This window comes from Notolepis coatsorum (assembly GCF_963971535.1).
Source record: "Notolepis coatsorum genome assembly, chromosome: 5".
Classification (NCBI taxonomy): Eukaryota; Metazoa; Chordata; class Actinopteri; order Aulopiformes; family Paralepididae; genus Notolepis; species Notolepis coatsorum.
The window spans coordinates 134,445,298-134,465,003 of record NC_140169.1 but is presented as its reverse complement, the minus strand read 5'-3'; the positions used below and the strand labels follow the sequence as shown (position 1 = coordinate 134,465,003).

The 19,706-nt window shown below is 42.2% G+C and overlaps 1 protein-coding gene across 1 annotated transcript; it reads left to right on the top strand.

The window, feature by feature from the left end:
* The first annotated feature begins 3,756 nt into the window (after window positions 1–3,756).
* Window positions 3,757–19,596, top strand: pdia6 (protein disulfide isomerase family A, member 6). The gene is made up of 13 exons (XM_084315384.1): window positions 3,757–3,832; window positions 4,177–4,318; window positions 5,053–5,110; window positions 5,301–5,427; window positions 5,548–5,654; window positions 5,767–5,927; window positions 8,794–8,908; window positions 14,106–14,246; window positions 16,906–16,990; window positions 17,742–17,814; window positions 17,926–18,084; window positions 18,202–18,298; window positions 18,844–19,596. The coding sequence occupies exons 1-13, from the start codon at window positions 3,814–3,816 to the stop codon at window positions 18,913–18,915; spliced, it is 1,356 nt and encodes a 451-aa protein (XP_084171510.1). The 5' UTR covers window positions 3,757–3,813; the 3' UTR covers window positions 18,916–19,596.
* The last annotated feature ends 110 nt before the right edge of the window (window positions 19,597–19,706 follow it).

Sequence of the window (19,706 nt, the reverse complement as noted above, 5' to 3'; positions counted from 1 at the left end):
TCTGTCCCGTATGTCAAAAATCAAAACTAAGTCCACTTCAAAATGTATTCCTTTTTTTATCGTTATAGGACGAAAACTGCATGTCCAAAACGCGTATCAGACAAACGATGGTCTCAGAGCTCCAGTGGCGTGCGTAAAACTCTTATTTCCAATTAAATCTTAATTGATTAGCTGGTGGTGGCAGTGGCACGTTATTTATTATTGTTTGCGCTTTCTCCGCAGCTGTCCCTCGGTCGGCAGAGGAGTGTGCGCCTCGTCGACGCTCTCTGGTAAAAGTTGTTGGACGTGCGCGCACAGCCGGACGCGCGCTATAACAGAACATCATCGCATCTTTATGGCGTTGCCGCGTTTGGGGTGAGCAGTGAAGCAAACACGGAAGGAGAGACATGGGATTGTGTAGGGGGGTGGTTTATATAGTTCTGTATGTAGGGGGGTGTGGACGTATAGGAGGAGGCATCTTTCATTGCACACACATCCACATGCACACATGCCATGTTGTGTATATGTCATAAATGTCACTATGAATTGAAAATGGGGGACCCTGATGTAAACAAGACAAACCTCTTTCTCTGGTCTGCATCCCCTTAACAATTGTGTGTATTGAGCCGTACTGTATTGTACACATTCTGCAATCTGTTAAATAAAGTTTTCAATCATTCATTCATTCATTCATTCATTCATTCATTCATTCATTCATTCATTCATTCATTCATTCATTCATTCATTCATTCATCCATTCATTCATTCATTCATTCATTGACACACTCACCTTAACATTCACTTTAGTGTTGACAGTTGTAGTGTAGACACTCTAAACACTTTCAACACATTTGCACGATATCCCTACCTCATTCTTGCATTTTAAAAAGCTTGCATTTGTACTTTACTGATTGCATTTTGTACTTCACTTTGTACTTTGGTTGTAGTAGTTGTATATTTTGTAGTGTTTGGCCCTTATTCTTTTTACTTTTTAATATGAAGCACAATCTCGTGGGACAGGGGCTCATATGAACCACTCATTTAACTGTAAATCTGTAATGTACATTATATTTGACAAATAAAACAAAACTTGAACTTGATCTTCTAATGTATGAAGCGAGCCTATATGTTATGGCAGGCTGTGAAATACAACTGCAAATGGTTGCTACACCTGATTGATTGATTGAAAACGTTATTAACAGATTGCAGAATGGGTACAATACAGTACGGCTCAATACACACAATTGTTAAGGGGATGCAGACTAGAGAAAGACTTTCGTCTTGTTTACATCAGGGTCCCCCATTTTCAATTCATTGTAAGATTTATGACATACATGACATACAGGTTCTGTTACATCCAGACATTTATGACATACAAGATATACAAATATAAGAGACAGTTTCTAAAAGAGATAATATACATTTGAGGGGGAATAAACTGTACATTGGAGGGGGGTGTGGGGGGGGGGGGTGGATGTTTACAGGGGTGTTTCGAATTGCAGCCTTCCGTAGGTGCTCTTTGAGAGCAGTTATCCACCCTGATGACAAAACATTTTAGGATTGGAGTGTTTTGACGTTTTGCCGTATCATGGATCTATGGCACACACCATAACATGTAAATAAAATGGGGGGACGGGACTGACCAATAGGCTAGTATTGTATCACAAATGTTACATTAGATGGTGTTTCCTGTATAACCTTGCACATTCATCTTTGATTATTGGTTAGCAAATATAACGGTATACTGACAATGATTGTCAGCTCGGAACTATAGGCAAAATCTGCATATGGCTCGCCGACAACAAACTATCATTACACATGGGCAAAACAGAGTCCATTCTCTTCGGTTCAAATAACAAACTCAGCAAGACCGACGGCTTCTCAGTTACAGTGGGTGACAATATTGTCACAAGGAAAGATGAAATTACCTACCTGGGTTCCATCCTAGAGGCTAATCTTTCCTGTGACAAAATGGCATCCAATGTAATAAAAAAAGTCAACCAACGAACTCGATTCTTGTACCGGATCTCCTCTCTGGTAAACAAGAATACCCTGAAGACTCTGGCAGGAGCACTCATTCAAGGGTACTACGACTATGCTTGCACCTCATGGTACCAAAGCACCTCAAAGGCACTAAAAACCTAATTACAAACATCTCAAAACAAACTAGTCAGACTACTGCTTGACCTGACTCCTAGAACCCACCTCACCCCTGCCCACTTTGACAACCTAGGATGGCTTAGAGTAGACGACAGAGTACAGCAACTTGCAATGGGCCTGGTCTACAAGATACACTACACGACCAAGGTACCCATGTACATGTCAAAATACTTCCCAAAGGTCAGTGAATACCACGATCACAACACCAGAGGGAGCTCCACAAATCATGTTAAACCCAGATTCGGCTCAAACAAGGGACTAAACACGTTTCGCAATTATGCCACATCAATGTGGAACGCCCTACCCAAAGCTGTAAAGGAATGTGAATCACTACCCACTTTCAAAAAAACTCTCAAAGAACACCTACGGGAGACTGCAATTCGAAACTGGCCCCTACAAATGTCCTAACCCAGTTGTACAGTAAATGACCAAGTATGGCTTTGTCAGTATTCCAATGTACAGTGTACAGTGTGTGTCCCCCCTACCCAACCCCCCCCCACCTCCAATGTACAGCCCCCCCCCCCCCCCCCCCCCCCCCACCCAACCCCACCCCACCTACCCAACCTCCTCCAATGTACAGTTTCTACGTCAAATGTATATACACTCTTTTTCTGGACACTTTTTGTATCACAAACAGTACTGTATTTGCAAATCTGGTATGTCATAAATGTTTAGATGTAGCAGTACTGTCTGTATGTCGTGTGTGTCATATGTTATGATGAATTGAAAATGGGGGACCCTGATGTAAACAAGACGAAAGTCTTTCTCTGGTCTGCATCCCCTTAACAATTGTATGTATTGAGCTGTACTGTACTGTACCCATTCTGCAATCTGTTAATAAACTTTTCAATCAATCAATCAATCAATCAATCAATCAATCAATCAATCAATCAATCAATCAATCTCTGCGTTATTACGCACACATTTTACCCAGTTGTTTGCCTCCATCTAGCGGTGACAAGCGAGCATTACAAAGAATGATGTTAAGCCAGAAGGAAGCGTTTCATCTCTTAAATCCCAGTGTTACTGAATTAATCATTTCTGTAACTCAGTCAGGATAGGAAAAAAAAACACTGTATATAGTACCAACCCCGCTGACAAGCTTGCAGCACATTTTAAGCTGTATCAACCTCCAACCTCCTACCTACCAACCTCCTCCAATGTACAGTTTCTTCGTCAAATGTATATACTCTCTTTTATAGACTCTATTTGTATCACAAACAGTACTGTATTTGTAAATCTGGTATGTCATAAATGTCTAGATGTAGGCGTAGCAGTAATGTCTATCTGTATGACTCATGTAGTATGTCATGTTATGGTGAATTGAAAATGGGGGACTCTGATGTAACAAGACGAAAGTCTTTCTCTGGTCTGCATCCCCAATTGTGTGTATTGAGCCGTACTGTATTGTAGTTTGTAGAAGTTTTCAATCAATCAATCAATCAAACCTGTGCCAGTTGATAAACTACACGGCGAGCGACGATTGGATACGGCGCGGCCTAGCCACCAGGGCACCAATCAGCGCGGGCCGAGTCACCAGGGCACCAATCAGCGCGGGCCGAGTCACCAGGGCACCAATCAGCGCGGGCCACGGTAAGACTGTGCTGTCCACTATTCCAGGCGGCGCTGCGCTTCTTCAGTGTTTGTTACGAGCCGGGAGGAGGACGTGAAGCCATGAGACCGTTTTTACTTGGTAAGATATCATCATAATATCACAGTTTCTATGTCTTTTCCAGCCTATTTAATGTTATCTCTCGCTATCAGTTGCTGACTGTATGCGACGACTAACGCTACATGTTTTCGTTTGTATAGCGAGATATTTAGCTAAAGCGCACACCAGTAACACAACGTTATAGCAGGCCTCTTGACAATCAATGGTTTGATAGTGAAGTTAGTTCTAATAATAAGCCAAGTTCGCCAGGTTACTGTTTGTGCAATGATAACATAATGCCTTTAATCGAATCCTCTGTAGTTAGTCGACTTATTATACACTAGCTAGTTGATTCTAATGCTCTTTCTTGTTTCTGTTCCATGCAGGTGTGTTGGGCTGTTCCTTGCTCCTGACTGTCCAGGGCTTCTACTCTCCCAGTGACGATGTTGTGGAGTTGAACCCCTCCAATTTCAACCGGGAGGTGATCCAGAGCGACAGCCTGTGGCTGATTGAGTTCTATGCGCCCTGGTGAGTGGATGGACTGAGAGAGAGGACTCAAGATTGATGAGATTTGTTGATTGCGAAACACAGACACACACAAGTGTTGACACTATGACCATGTACATATATATATATATTTTTTTAATACGTTCATTATCAGGCATAATAACGGAGTGTGGGTAAAGACTGCTAAGGACAAAGACTTGTCATTTTTTTCTAATGATCTAAAGGGGAAGACCTATTATGCAAAATTACTTGTTCCTGCCATGTTTAGGTTGTATTTGCATTGTACTTGTTGCATCAGCAATAATGTTCTATCGATAAAGGGAAGTGGAACATGGAACAGCCTTCCGGTCCCCTTAATGTACCACCCTGTCCACCTTTAGGGGCCAACTCAGGAAATGGCTGTTAGACATGCACTCATTAGGGATGTTAGTGATGTTGTACTGACTGAATGTCATGTTAGTGTGGTCATGTCAGTGATGTCAGTTTTTATGAATGAACGTTGTATGGTCCGTTTTGTGTTTGTTTTATGTTAGGACTACGGGTGGAAATTAGCCCTGTGCTATTCCCGGCATATTTATGTCCTTATCATGCTGTGATGTTATGCATACACATGAAAATGATGTTCATTAATTTGCATTGTCCTTAATAAACAAATCTTAAATCAAAGGTATTTCACATTCCATGAATGATTTGGTGTTTCATCATTTTGCCCCAGTGGCCAAGACTGCTAGTGTCTCCTCTTATCGTCACAACAGGTGTGGCCACTGTCAGAGCCTGACTCCTGAGTGGAAGAAGGCAGCCTCAGCCCTGAAGGTAAACATACAGTATATATTTCTTTGTTTCTCATTTCACCTTAATGACTATAACAAGTCTATGGCGTTTGCCTGGAAAACATTTTACACCTCTGAAATGTACATTTTGCTCATTAGTTAACGATGAAAAGGATTGACATAATTGTCAGCGATGATGGGCTAACCTCTGTCCTCGTGCTGTCGTCTCTCAGGGTATCATGAAGATCGGTGCCGTCGACGCAGACCAGCACAAGTCCCTGGGAGGCCAGTACGGTGTCAGAGGCTTCCCCACCATCAAGGTCTTTGGAGCCAACAAAAACAAACCAGAAGACTACCAAGGTAGAGGCAGAAGCACTTTCCAGTACCTCATTGTGATTGGTGAACTCTTGTAGTATTTATATATATATATATACTATTGACTTCCATGGTTCTAGATGTCTAACCTCTGTCCGTTCTCAGGTGGACGCACTGGCCAGGCAATCGTGGACGCGGCCCTGAATGCCCTCCGCTCCCTGGTGAAGGACAGGCTGACTGGCAAATCTGGTGGCTCCGACTACAACAGACAGGTGCGTGAACTCAACTCAACAATTGTGATTGGAGGGTTGATAAAAAAGGGGGCAGGGCTTGCTTGAGATGGGTCCATTCATTGCATTTCTAATGATGTCTGTCTTCTTCCAGAGTGGTGGTGGTGGTGGTGGTGGTGGTGGTGGTGGTGGTGGCGGCGGCAAGAAGGAGGATATGGTTGAACTCACCGATGACAACTTTGACAAGATGGTGCTGCAGAGCGATGACATCTGGCTGGTGGAGTTCTTTGCCCCCTGGTGTGGACACTGCAAGAAGTAAGTCTGATGCATGATGCCACCACGTCGACCATTTACAGCTAACTGTAGTTTAGATTCAAGAGGTTTATTCACCACATACATACACAAGACATATAGTGAAATGAAGGTGGCCATGCCCGCTTCGATTGTGCAAAAAATACAAATGATAATAGGATAGAATAGAAATAAAATAGACATGATAAAAGTACTAAGATAAAATACAAAAGGTAATGAGTCCTATGTACACTTATACAATATACAGTTATACTCTATGTCACTATGCTATCCTAACTATACTATACAAAAGTGACTTACACATCAAATAGCAGGCGTATCATCAATTCTCTAGCACACAGGGAGCATGTTTTGTCTGGAACAACTCTTAACAACCAACTCTCTCATAACAAAATATTAGGGACTAGCCGGATGCAGCTTAATATCAGTATGCATCCCACGCTGTTATGAGAACATCCTGACTTTTCTTCCTGTGTGCAAAACCTTGATTTTGTTTACTATAAAGCTGAAAGTATCCTTGGCCTCGGGGCTCACTTCACAGATCGTCTTCCGCTCTCAGAGTCTGTGCTCAGAATAATAATCTTTCAGCCAGTCGCATCTTTTCACCTGCCAGCGCGGACTCATTTGGTGAGGTGTAACGTGTATGAGGCTCACATTGCCCCCGCCATTTTCCTGTCTCTGCTGTGCAGGCGCCCCAACCGACCTGTAGGAGTCGCTGTTTACAACGTCCAGATTACCACCCATCGACTTCCCACCCGCTAACTCTGCCAATGGACCTGTCTCAAAACCCTGCCCTCTTTTCTTGATCCTCCAATCACAGCTGTCGCTTACCTCTGACTTCCTCGTACAAGCAAAGTTTGTACGAGGAAGTCCGAGGTAAGCGACAGCTGTGATTGGAGGATCAAGAAAAGGGGCAGGGTTTGAGATAGGTCTATTGAGTTAGTATGACGGCCGGCCCAAGCCGGAGGAAAAGCCGACAGCCGGATTCGATACCGGTGTCTTGTGCGTTGGTGATGAGCGCAATGTCCGCTGCGCCACCCAGCCGCCTCACAACTAATTTTCTCTTCCTTACTCTCCTTTGCAACTTTGCATAAATTCCCATAAAGATACTATATCCACAATGCTAATGAATTTAGAGAACATGGATAATAAAGCCACAGATTAACCTGCCAACATGGTAATAGCTGTATTTGCAAACACAATGCATAGGAAGCAGCATGAGTACAGATGACACTGCGATGACATCACATAGCAGTGTCTGCTCCACTGCCGATAAAAGCTCAGCGCTCTGAGAAGTAGTTGCCTGTTTTCCAAACTGCTCAGCCTCCTTGAAAGATCACCTCTAGCCTAAGTACATATAACCTGTAAACACACCTACACACCTGATATAACTAGAGTGAGAGAGAGAGGGGGGTGGGTGTAATAGCCAAGTGTAGGATTTTCATGCCTACCTTAACAACTGTCTGCAAGACTCCAAGAGGGAATCCCTAACTCTCCCAAGTTAACTTCCTGGGTCCTCCCTGCCTCAACTGCAGTGACCATCAGATTAACTTCATTACAAACAAACATCTGTGTGCTCACCTGCTGCTGCCAAATTATCATCCTGCAACTTTTAACCAATACCATACGTAGCGTGGACCTTTGGAGCTATGATGTAATACTAAGAATACGTTTTGACCCATAATATAAAATATATATATCATAACTACATATTATTAAAAAAACAATGGTAATGAAACCATCCATTTGGATATCTTTGTTTTACACTGGAGTGGCTGTGTACATAATTTTTCATTATCAACGAATGTACTACTCACGACTGTCACAAGTAAGTAATTTTAACCAGTAGAGTGGAACGTCTGCCCTCATAGTACTGTATCTACAAAACCTTCTGTTGAATCATCTTCCATTGATTAATTTGCTTAGATTTTTCAGGTCTAGTCAATTTGAGCATGGTGTTATTCACAGTCAAAGATACAAATTTTTTTATTGATATTCTCATTTGGTTCATTACAATTTACTCAAGCCTAGTAACAGACACAGTATTTCTGACACTGGGAATACATAGATGGCCCTAGAATCAGATACCAAGAACATGCAAATGGACCATATAAAAAAAGTCTGTAAATGTGTATTCTACCTTTTTATGGAATGAATGAGATTAAAAAAATATATTTATTTTTTATTTTTTGTAGTTAATTTTCATAACGCGATAATTTTCTATGTAATTAATTAATCTAATTAACGGGATAAACTGACAGCCCTAAAAATATATATAAAGAAATTCAGATACAAAAAAATCTGGTCATGTGCCCGCCCCCCTCCCCAGATTGAATGGGCATGGCTCTTCCTTAGTCGGCTTTAAATGAAGAATTATGAATATCGACGTTGGCCTTTTTTTTTTTTTTTTTTTCACGATATTTTTATTGGTTTTTTCCCTTTTTACACAAACTACAAACGACAAATACATTGAAATTAAAAGATTGACATTGAAATACGAATGAGAAAAAAAATATAATAAACATTACAAAAATATAAAGCAACACCAACAAGCACGAAGTGTTCTGTATAGAGGCCCAAGGCTTATTACAAAAATGCAAAAATAAATTAAATAAAAAATTTTATGAACAGGCATGACTTTGAATAAATGTAACTCACATCTTGGGTACGTAATACAGATACACTAAGTAAATGATAAATTAACTTTCAATAAACAAACTGAGCCATCCCAGTAACCCCCCCCCCCTCCCTATACACACACACAAGCTGTATCTACGTATTTAACTACTGGGAGTGGCTGGGGTTGGATCTAGCATCTAGTCAGACGTTGACCTTCTAATGATAATTTGCTTGTCCCCTCTGTTACCAGCCTGGAGCCAGAATGGGCAGCTGCTGCCTCGGCCATCATGGAGCAGACGAAAGGCAAGATCCGCCTGGGCGCCATGGACGCTACCGTGCACCAGGGAGTCTCCGGCCGCTACGGGGTGAGGGAACACTATTCATCGGCGTGAAAGTCGTACGATATGTTCAGTGTTGTATGGTGAGACTGCAGCGCGGAGCTTCAGGCACCAGGAAGTGAGTCGGGGAAAGCAAATTCATAATTGTGTTGAATTGGGCTGGACCCGGACGCAGACCCTGTTCCCCTGCAGGTTGAGTATCTATTGGTGGGGGTGAGTGGCACGGTGAGGTCCTGGGTGGCATGGTGAGGTGGGTGACACGGTGAGGTTGGTGGCACGGTGGGTGACACTGCTACGGATGTCAGTCACAATATGAGATTTTCATGGTACGATTATTGTGACAAGGTTCCATGTAGGGATGTCCCGATCGCCTTTTTTTGCTTCCGATCCGATCCCGATCATATGATTTTAAATATCTATCGATCCGATCGTTTCCGATCCGATCTTTCACATTAGTAATCAATTTTGACGCATTTTTGTCAGAAACTGGCAGAGTGAGACAAGCCCATCTGTTGCCTATAATAGGGCGCGAGAGCGGAGGCTTTTGTTATTACATTCACCCTGAGAAATGTGCTTCTGCTTCATATGAGAAATATTAAAAGTTTCAATATATGTTTGCACATTAGTATACATTCAGTGTTCGACTTACGTAATGGTCCATTCTGGTCTGAAACGCCGACGATACGTCACGTAACGTTATCCTCCAGTTGAAAAGTTAATCTGAAAACTTCGCCTCCAGCCTGCTGCTTCATGAGTTTTTCCTCCACGCGGAATCTCCTCCTTGCAAACATTGCAACTGGCTTGACTTTCTATTTTTAAATGCTTAGTTCCAAACCTCTGACATTAAGTCTAGCTGCTCAAGTCAGTGGATATTAACCGTGTTTCGGGAGCGACGTGTTGTTGTTGTGATGTGGTCGCGACTCGCGTGTAGCGTGTAGCGTCTAAATTAAAGGGAATGTTTGTTGCAACGGTGAAAATTAAAGGGGAATGTGTTTGTTGTGGATAATTATTCTGCTCTGTGTGACAATAAATACATTAATGATGATATATTATATGTAATTTAAAACCAAAACTAAGGCCTCCGTATGAGTTTAAGACGTGGACATGGTCATGTTTGTTGAATACAAATTTTCTTTTTTTGACTGCCGATTTTTATTATTATTTTTTCCCGATCCCCGATACTCTGAAAAGCACGTGATCGACGCCGATTCCGATCACGTGATCGGATCGGGACATCCCTAGTTCCATGGTTTTCACAATTATTATACTTTTTTTAGGCTATAATTTTATATATATATATATAAATGAATGAAATAGGCTCAGGAAGCAGGATTGTTAAAGCTAATGACTGAGGCTGTCAATCAATAAAAGTATTTAATCTGATTAATTGCATGATTGTCACAAATTAATCGTATATTTATCTGTTCTAAATCTACCTTAAACTGATCTTTTTCAAGTTTTAATACTCTTATCAACATGAGAGTTGACAAATGCTTGCTTTATGCTCATGTTTATTTATTGCCACAATGAGAAATATTGTCCAGCATCTTCAAGTAACTAAGATGTGCAAACTGCATTGTAAAAGAAAAAAATAATAATTCAATAAAAAGCCCCAAAAAAATAGCAGATGGGCATACCAATTTACTAACCGTAACATTACATAGTAATAATTACTAACACAGTAGTGTGTTGAACTTTACACTTGAACTACTCATCCCCATTGTTTTTTTTAAGCAGCCATTTAACACAAAAGGATGACCCTCATGCATTGCAAATAAATTTGCATAAAATTAGAAACAAACAAAATAACTTAAAAAGAAAATAATAATATAAAACAATGAATAAAGTGTGCATGAAATAATAGGGGAAAGAAAAAGTTAGGAACTTGTTACATTCACCCACACAAGGGCTGAGAACTCTCCCCCCCCCCCCCCCTCTCTCTCACACACACTCTCCCAGCTCTTTCTCTTTTTCCCCTTCCTCATCTCTCACTCCCCCCCCCCCCCCCCCTCTCTCTAGGGTGACCACCTGTCCCGCGACTCGCGGGACAGTCCTGATATTGGGCCGTTTGTCCCGCGTCCCGCAACAACAAAGCAATGTCCTGCAATTCAAAGATAAAAAAATATATATATATATATATATATTTTATATTTTTTATTTTTTATCTTTCAAAGATTATTATTTAAAAAATGTTTTAAATGTTGTTAATTTAATGCCTTGTTCCAATACCCTCTTATATTTAAAATAAAAAAATCGGGCGACGTCACAAACCAATGCATTGCGCAGCCGAGCAATAGTATCCATCTGCAGGACCACAGCACCGACACATTTAGGACCGCGACACTTTGCGGACCCACACTCTCCAGACCCTCGCTCCCATTGGCTGATTTGGGTCACGTGACCGTCCCACCCAATGGCTGAGTGGAGAGTGTGGGTCCGCAAAGTGTCACGGTCCTGAGAGTATCGGTGCTGTGGTCCTGCAGCAGGATGCATCTCCAGCCGAGGCTGAGCAGCTCACTCGAGTCGCGCTGCCTGTCACCTGTCCGAGCCGGTGTTCTGCGAAATTCTACTACTCTGCTGAGAACTGCTGCCGTAGCGCGAATCGCCTATATGTTTGGACAGCTGGGTGACGTCACCCTATAGTTCACTCCGAATTCCAACAGGTGTACCGACATTTTATCATCTACAAATACATTCGGCTGCAAAGCCAATTACATGCAAATGTTTACATGCATATACAGTTCAAAAGGTGCAATGAAAAACATGTTTAAGATATTGTTTAAGATATATCAACAACAAGACTCAACAAGACGTTCGTCAGCAAGGTGGCAGGATATTGTAGTGTGAACGATTGTGGGTCATGCGAATGCGTGCGCCATGCGTGCCAGCAGGTATAGTAGAATTTCGCAGAACACCGTTTCAGATGATCCCCAAAAGGTAGAATGCAGGATCTGCCACTGACGAGCTTCACCATCACACATGGAGGAGAGGGGGACGTCACATATAGTTGTTCAGCAAGTCTGGCCCGACTATTATTGAGAACTGAATCAATCAGAGGGTCGGTTTGTTATAATAACAGAATACACGGGGAGTATCGCCGGGACACTGTCCAGAGGGAAGGGGGCAATAGAATCCGGAGGCTAATATCCCCAAAACCGGAGGTGAGTTTAATAAGATTAATAACAAAATGAGCTATATATAGCCTACCGTCTGCGTCGAATATGATATATAGGCATTTAAATAATAAATACATTTATTTAATTTTAATTAGCAATAAAAAAAATGTAAATACCCTTTTTTATTTTTTTGCCAAAAAAAAATATTATAATAATTATAAAAAATATATACCTATATATATATTTTTTTTAAACACATTTTTTTTTTCTGTAATTTATATATATTTTTTATGTTAACACTTTGACTGCCGGGACCCGTCTTTAGACGTCTTTGCTGGCCATGCTAAAGTTGCCGGAGGACGCGTTACGTCGTCCTTATATCAATATTTCAAAAATCTGCGATCGGATTCATATGTCCCCTCCGCTGGCCTGAGATCCACCAGCAGGACCCACTGAGCTCTCTGGCGGTTCAGGAGCGCCATCTGGTGGCCGATCGGCGCAATCGCCAAACAGGATGTTGAATAGAGGTTGTCCTAGACGACCGTAGTACTTCCGGGCGCTCGCTATAGGTCATGGGACTCTGGCTCGTCACGCTACACGGTGATCGATTGGCAATAACTCGATAAACAACATGATTTGGACGTATATACCATTATACAAGCTGGAGATGGACCGGGTAAAAATATATCCCATAATGATAAGATTTCTACTCGACGATGATCGCCCAACGGCGCGCGGAGACTGGGGTGAGTTTCAGCGTGTAACGTTACCGTCTTCGATACTAACTGCTATTATCAACATTTGACCCACATTAGATGATTGGTATAACGCTGCCCACGGAATTATAAACGCCCCCTCGCCCATCCGGTCAACATCAGATGACGTGTAGTAACTTCTAGAAGTACGTCTAGTTGGAATTTTTTATATCTCGCTGATTGCCATCAAACTGTATTTCATCATCAATATAATGCATTTGGGGCTATATATCACGTTCTGGAGAAAGCTGCAGAAAGAGATGAAAACATACTTATACATGATTAGACCATACTTTACTATGAATATGTGAATGAAAAAGTTTAACGTTGCTACACAATGAACAATACATATAGGACTTTGAATGGGCCCTAATAATGGCAATGTAGCAATAGAATTTAAAAAGTTATAGCCCTGCAAAGAAGGGGACTTTCTCCATAGACAAATAGCGCTGGCAATCTATGGTATATCATGAATTTAACCTTAGGCAGCCAAAGTGTTAATCTTGCGATAAAAAAAATAGTGGCGTTAAAAGAATGTTGTGTTAACGCGTGTTACTTTTGACAGCCTTACTAATTTTACCCTAAATCCATGTAAAAAAAAAAAGAGTAGCCTATAGCAAATGTATACACACACACACAGAGGGAGAATGGCTTATAGCAGACTTAATGATTTTAGAATATTTCAGCTAATGAAGTGAAATAATTATTATCATCAACTATCCAATTAGGTTTTATAGTGTAACGTTTGGCTACTTCAAATAATTGAGCGTACAGAGAGACTGGGAGAGAGCGTCTCGGTGCTCACCCCCTCCCATTCATCACTGCTGTTGCTGGAGCTCAAACCAACTATCTCCACATAACTGGTCCAGAGGACTGCTCCACTATGAGCTGCTCCAGGGTCAGTTTAACTGTTTTGGGGGCGGCTTAGTTAACTTTGGTTTAACGTTTTTACTGTGACTTGGGCATACAGCAATGGCGAGGATGCAAAGCATGTGGGAGTGGCACTTGCTCACACACAGGTCTTCACTGCACATAGAAACTCGTGAGAGGAGGATGCTGAATAGCTAGATATCATAGCTTCTAAAATGTAATGTCTGCGCTGGTCTGTGCATTATGAAAGGACAATTGCATGTCTTGGTAATAAAATTGGGCAGGTTGTCCAAGTAGAGCCTATGTACGGGAAACACTGATGGACTTTAATCACCGGAGCTGACTACTGAATCAAGGTCTATTCTGCTTTCTGGCAGAATAGAATAAAACCTGTATTGTTCAGCCATGGCTGCAGAACCAAGTATTGAGTGTTTTGACACACAACCTGAGAACTGAAGGATTGTCTGTGTTCTGTTTGCCTAGATCCGTGGATTCCCCACCATCAAGATCTTCCGTAAGGGCGAAGAGCCTGAGGACTACCAGGGAGGACGTTCCCGTGCTGAGATCATCACCAAGGCCCTGGATATGTTCTCGGACAACGCCCCTCCTCCTGAACTACTGGAGGTGAGTACAGCTGACTGTTTGTGTTTGTGAAGCAGGTATGCAAACATGTCGCCTTTCAGCAAAATGAATAGTCTTTAATCAAAAATATGTATTTTGTGTAGATATGTTTTTGAAAAGGGAAGGGGGGGGGGTCTGGGTCTGAGATCATGAGAACCATTCCTTTAGGGGTTAAAGTTCTCTTTCACTAAGATGGATATCTGTTATTTTGTAGGATAAGCCATGCTGAATTCATCAAACAACTTTATCGCCACCTTTTTCTTTCCAGAATATCAAACGTGGGTCTAACAGATGCCACATCGATACTAATTGAGTTATATGTCTCATTTCATGCCCCATATCTAACATATTAGTGTATTGGATTTAGGCGGAGCTAAATGCTAATGTGGCTAACTCTAACCATAAACTTTTTTTTACATGAAATACAGCCCAAAAACCTTAGAATTAAGTTGTTTAATTGACGGGAAAAAGTTTCTAAACTCAATGTATTGTGTGAAGGGACCGGAAGAAGTCTATGGGCCTAAAGACGTAACCGGATATGATGCCCCCACATTGTGCAAGTGGAGAATAGTACGCACGGTCGGAGCTGTGCGGAAATGTACGCACATGTACGCACAATCTCAAGCACATGTTCATATTGATAGATCCCACACTTTGCTTAGAAATGATCGTAAGCAGGTTTACGCACATTTCTGTGCCTACGCAGCATTGATAAATAACGGCCCTGGTGTGTGAGATCTTAATAATAACATTATATGAAGCTCAGGCTTTCACAAATGGACTGCAGCATTTTATTATTTTGTGGTTATTTTCTTGAGCAAAACGTAGCTAATTTGGGGACATCATAACCAGGGAGAGAGAGAATCTAAAGATGTGGGCTTGGTTGTGATCAGGCTGTCTGTAGTCTACTACTGTACATTATTCTACTTGGTTATGGACTTCACTACATTATTCTATTTGGATATGGACTTTACTACATTATTCTATTTGGTTATGGACTAAGTTTAGTACATTATTATATTTGGTTATGGACTTTACTACATTATTATATTTGGTTATGGACTTTACTACATTATTATATTTGGATATGGACTTTACTACATTATTCTATTTGGTTATGGACTTTACTACATTATTATATTTGGATATGGACTTTACTACATTATTCTATTTGGTTATGGACTTTACTACATTATTATATTTGGATATGGACTTTACTACATTATTCTATTTGGTTATGGACTTTAGTACATTATTATATTTGGTTATGGACTTTTGTTTTGTTGTTTTGGACCGTCTAGACTAGGCTACTGCAGGGACCCTTGAGGCATTTGAATTGCCAGAGGAAACCATTAATTAATAATAGTTATACACGGTATGTGATTTTGCCATATGGTAACAGTGATACATGTCTGTAGCCTACTGGTACAACATGCAGCACGTGATCGTGTTTTTTCATAGCTTGTAAATCGCCGGTAGACGGATGTTGGTTTGGTTGAGGAACGTGGTGTTTTTGTAATGTGGCTCCTGAGCACCACTGGTCTAGAGTATTTAAACTTGATGGCTGCATTAGAGAACAGTACAGTAAGTCTGAGCACCACTGGTCTAGAGTATTTAAACTTGATGGCTGCATTAGAGAACAGTACAGTAAGTCTGAGCACCACTGGTCTAGAGTATTTCAACTTGATGGCTGCATTAGAGAACAGTACAGTAAGTCTGAGCACCACTGGTCTAGAGTATTTAAACTTGATGGCTGCATTAGACTGAGAACAGTACAGTAAGTCTGAGCACCACTGGTCTAGAGTATTTAAACTTGATGGCTGTATTAGAGAACAGTACAGTAAGTCTGAGCACCACTGGTCTAGAGTATTTAAACTTGATGGCTGCATTAGAGAACAGTACAGTAAGTCTGAGCACCACTGGTCTAGAGTATTTCAACTTGATGGCTGCATTAGAGAACAGTACAGTAAGTCTGAGCACCACTGGTCTAGAGTATTTAAACTTGATGGCTGCATTAGAGAACAGTACAGTAAGTCTGAGCACCACTGGTCTAGAGTATTTAAACTTGATGGCTGTATTAGAGAACAGTACAGTAAGTCTGAGCACCACTGGTCTAAGAGTATTTCAACTTGATGGCTGCATTAGAGAACAGTACAGTAAGTCTGAGCACCACTGGTCTAGAGTATTTCAACTTGATGGCTGCATTAGAGAACAGCAGCAATGGTTATGTGTGGAGTGGGGCTGAAATCTGAAATTTTACTTGGAAATAACCAACCAAAAGGTTTTGCGTTGTATGCTCCGTTAGTCCTAAGCAAAACATTTGGCACCTTCCCCCCTGACTAGTTTGCATCCCTGGTGAAGAGAGAAATGTTTCCTTGATGCTTGGATCAGGATTGTTGTCAACTAAAGAAATTCTTGGCTAACTAATATAGGACCTTGTTGACTGCTGAATTATTTGATTTAATCAACAAATAAAAAGGAAATTATAATCTTGCAGTGGGACCTCTTTTTAATTGAGTGCTTATCAAATATATGCTTATCATTTTTCAGTAAATTAGTCATTTACCATGGGGTGGAAAAGGACTAATCCACTAGCAAAGTCTTGGGCGACTAGGGGGTCAACGCTTGCTTGGATTGTAAAAGAGTTTGCGTCCATCTTTAGATCCTGAGCCAGGACACGCTGAAGAAGACCTGTGACGACTATCAGCTGTGTGTCATCGCTGTGTTGCCTCACATTCTGGACACAGGTTAGACCACCACACACTTCTGCTGCTGATCATTGACTCCACACACTTCTGCTGCTGATCATTGACTCCACACACTTCTGCTGCTGATCATTGACCACACACTTCTGCTGCTGATCATTGACTCCACACACTTCTGCTGCTGATCATTGACTCCACACACTTCTGACCATTGACTCGACACACTTTTGCATCTGACCATTAACTCAACTGCACTTATATTAAAAAGAAACAATTCCTCTGAGTCTCTAGTCTAGATCACTGACGCCTGTCATCCTTCTATCACCCCCCGTCATCCTTATATCACCCCCCATCATCCTTCCATCACCCCCCATCATCCTTCTATCACCCCCTGTCATCCTTCTATCACCCCCTGTCATCCTTCTATCATCTCCCGTCATCCTTCTATCATCTCCCGTCATCCTTCTATCACCTCCCGTCATCCTTCGATCACCTCCCGTCATCCTTCTATCACCCCATCATCCTTCTATCACCCATCATCCTTCTATCACCTCCCGTCATCCTTCTATCACCTCCTGTCATCCTTCGATCACCTCCCGTCATCCTTCTATCACATCTCGTCATCCTTCCATCACCTCCCGCCATCCTTCTATCATCTCCCGTCATCCTTCTATCATCTCCCGTCATCCTTCTATCATCTCCCGTCATCCTTCTATCACCTCCCATCATCCTTCTCTTGTCTCCCATCGTCCTTCTCTTGTCTCCCATCATCCTTCTCTTGTTTAAACAACAGGTGCAGCAGGCAGGAACGGCTACCTGGAGGTGATGATGAAGATGGCTGAGAAGTACAAGAAGAAGATTTGGGGGTAAGGAGGACGGGGATTCGTCTCCAGATTGTGACAGTTTATGATCGGTATTCGTTTTACCACAGCATTGCAGTAAGACTGAGAATGACCCAAACCCTCTCCCCCCTGCAGCTGGGTGTGGACCGAGGCCGGGGCCCAGATGGACCTGGAGGCGTCCCTGGGTATCGGAGGGTTCGGCTACCCTGCCATGGCCGCTATCAATGCCCGCAAGATGAAATTTGCTCTGCTCAAGGGCTCCTTCAGCGAGACCGGCATTCACGAGTTCCTCAGGTAGATGGCGCCCTTGTCTCATTTATTTCAAGGGATTAGAAATGAATGACACCCCAAGAACTGCACTGAATGACACTATCTGGGTGACTTGTCTAAGGATACTGGTTCTCTTCTCAGGGATCTGTCTGTGGGTCGCGGCTCGACTGCATCGATCGGCGGCGGGGCTTTGCCCAAGATTTCAGCTGTGGAACCATGGGATGGAAAAGATGGAGAGGTGAGCGGGGAAGACGTTTGTTCAACGATGTGTTGGGAGTTGATTGTCCACGTTGATTGTCCACATTTTTTATACGCTTATCTGTTTTGTGCCAACCTGGAAGTCATTCCTTCATTCCTCCAGAAAACACTTGTTTTGGTTTCTAAAATATTGGAAGCGGCATTTGTTATTGTTGTTGGCAATGCCACTGGAATTCAAAGGGGGCATGAAACATGGGTATGAAAAATCTCATGCTTCATACCACTGACGTCCGTCATCATTGCTAACAAATGCTGAAATCTTCTGCTTCCAATGCCTCAAAACTTCAAATACTTTTTGATATACTAAAATGCTTTCCGGATGGACTGAAACTACTGTTTGTGGTAAATCCGATAGGCTTCCTGTGGACTAATACCTTTAAGATTGAATTGTATCTCTCTGCTCATTGCATCAAGGAGAAGAGATAGTGTGTGTTATTTTACTCTATACAGTATCTAGAAAGAGAGGCCAGTATTTGAATATCTGGTAAATGTTCAATCGCCTCATCATCCATCTGTCACCCCCAGCTTCCCGTGGAGGATGAGTACGATCTCAGTGACGTGGACCTGGATGACGACGTCGAGAAGGATGAATTATGAGCTCAGCATATGGGTGGGTGGGGGGGGGGGGAGTCTGATCCAGACTGGCCCGGTTTGAACTGGTTTAATCTGGTCTGGCTCTGTGACCCACCTCTCCTTTCCTGTGGATGAAGGGGAGGCCCGGTCACTGTTACTGAAATACTCCAGAAGAGAGTCGTGAAGACGAGACACTTGCAGCCTTTCACTGCCCCCTTGTATGTCAAAGGGATGGGGGGAGGGAAGGGGAGGCGGGGGCGTCGGCCTGCGGTGGCACTCCGCCTCCACTGACCTGCTGAACATTAGTAGCTGCATTATAACCAAGTCTCCGCCCCCTCGATGAAACATGGAGGAGGGTCTGAACACGGCAGTTCAATTGACGTTTTTCTTTATTTTTTATGCCATCGGTCCCTCCTCCTCCTTCACCTACCCCTCAAAACACCCAGCCTCCTCATCAGAGACGTGGACCAGTCCATTTACACTCTCATACCCAGGCCAACGTGCGACTATGTCTATTTTTGATTTGTTTGTTTTTAAAGAGAAAGTTTCGGTGGACGAGAATGACCATTTTTGCATTGTGTCTGTACAAGACAAGGGGATACCGTGGGACTTCTTGTGTAGATTTTTCTTACACAACTTTATTTCAATTGTGTGAAAACAAAATGACTTTTGTTAAAAAAAAATAATAAAAACGAATAAAAACGACTTTCTCTTGCCTCCTCGTCCATGTAAACCACATTACAGTGTTGGAGGGTACAATCACAGAGCGCATGCAAATACCAAGGACCTACAGAGTTATTATCCTGCATTCAATA

Excerpts from the sequence above, each read along its gene's own strand:
- pdia6 (XM_084315384.1), top strand. Across the intron at positions 5,928-8,793 it reads TGGTGTGGACACTGCAAGAA|CCTGGAGCCAGAATGGGCAG; the intron begins GTAAGTCTGATG and ends CTCTGTTACCAG. Across the intron at positions 8,909-14,105 it reads GAGTCTCCGGCCGCTACGGG|ATCCGTGGATTCCCCACCAT; the intron begins GTGAGGGAACAC and ends CTGTTTGCCTAG.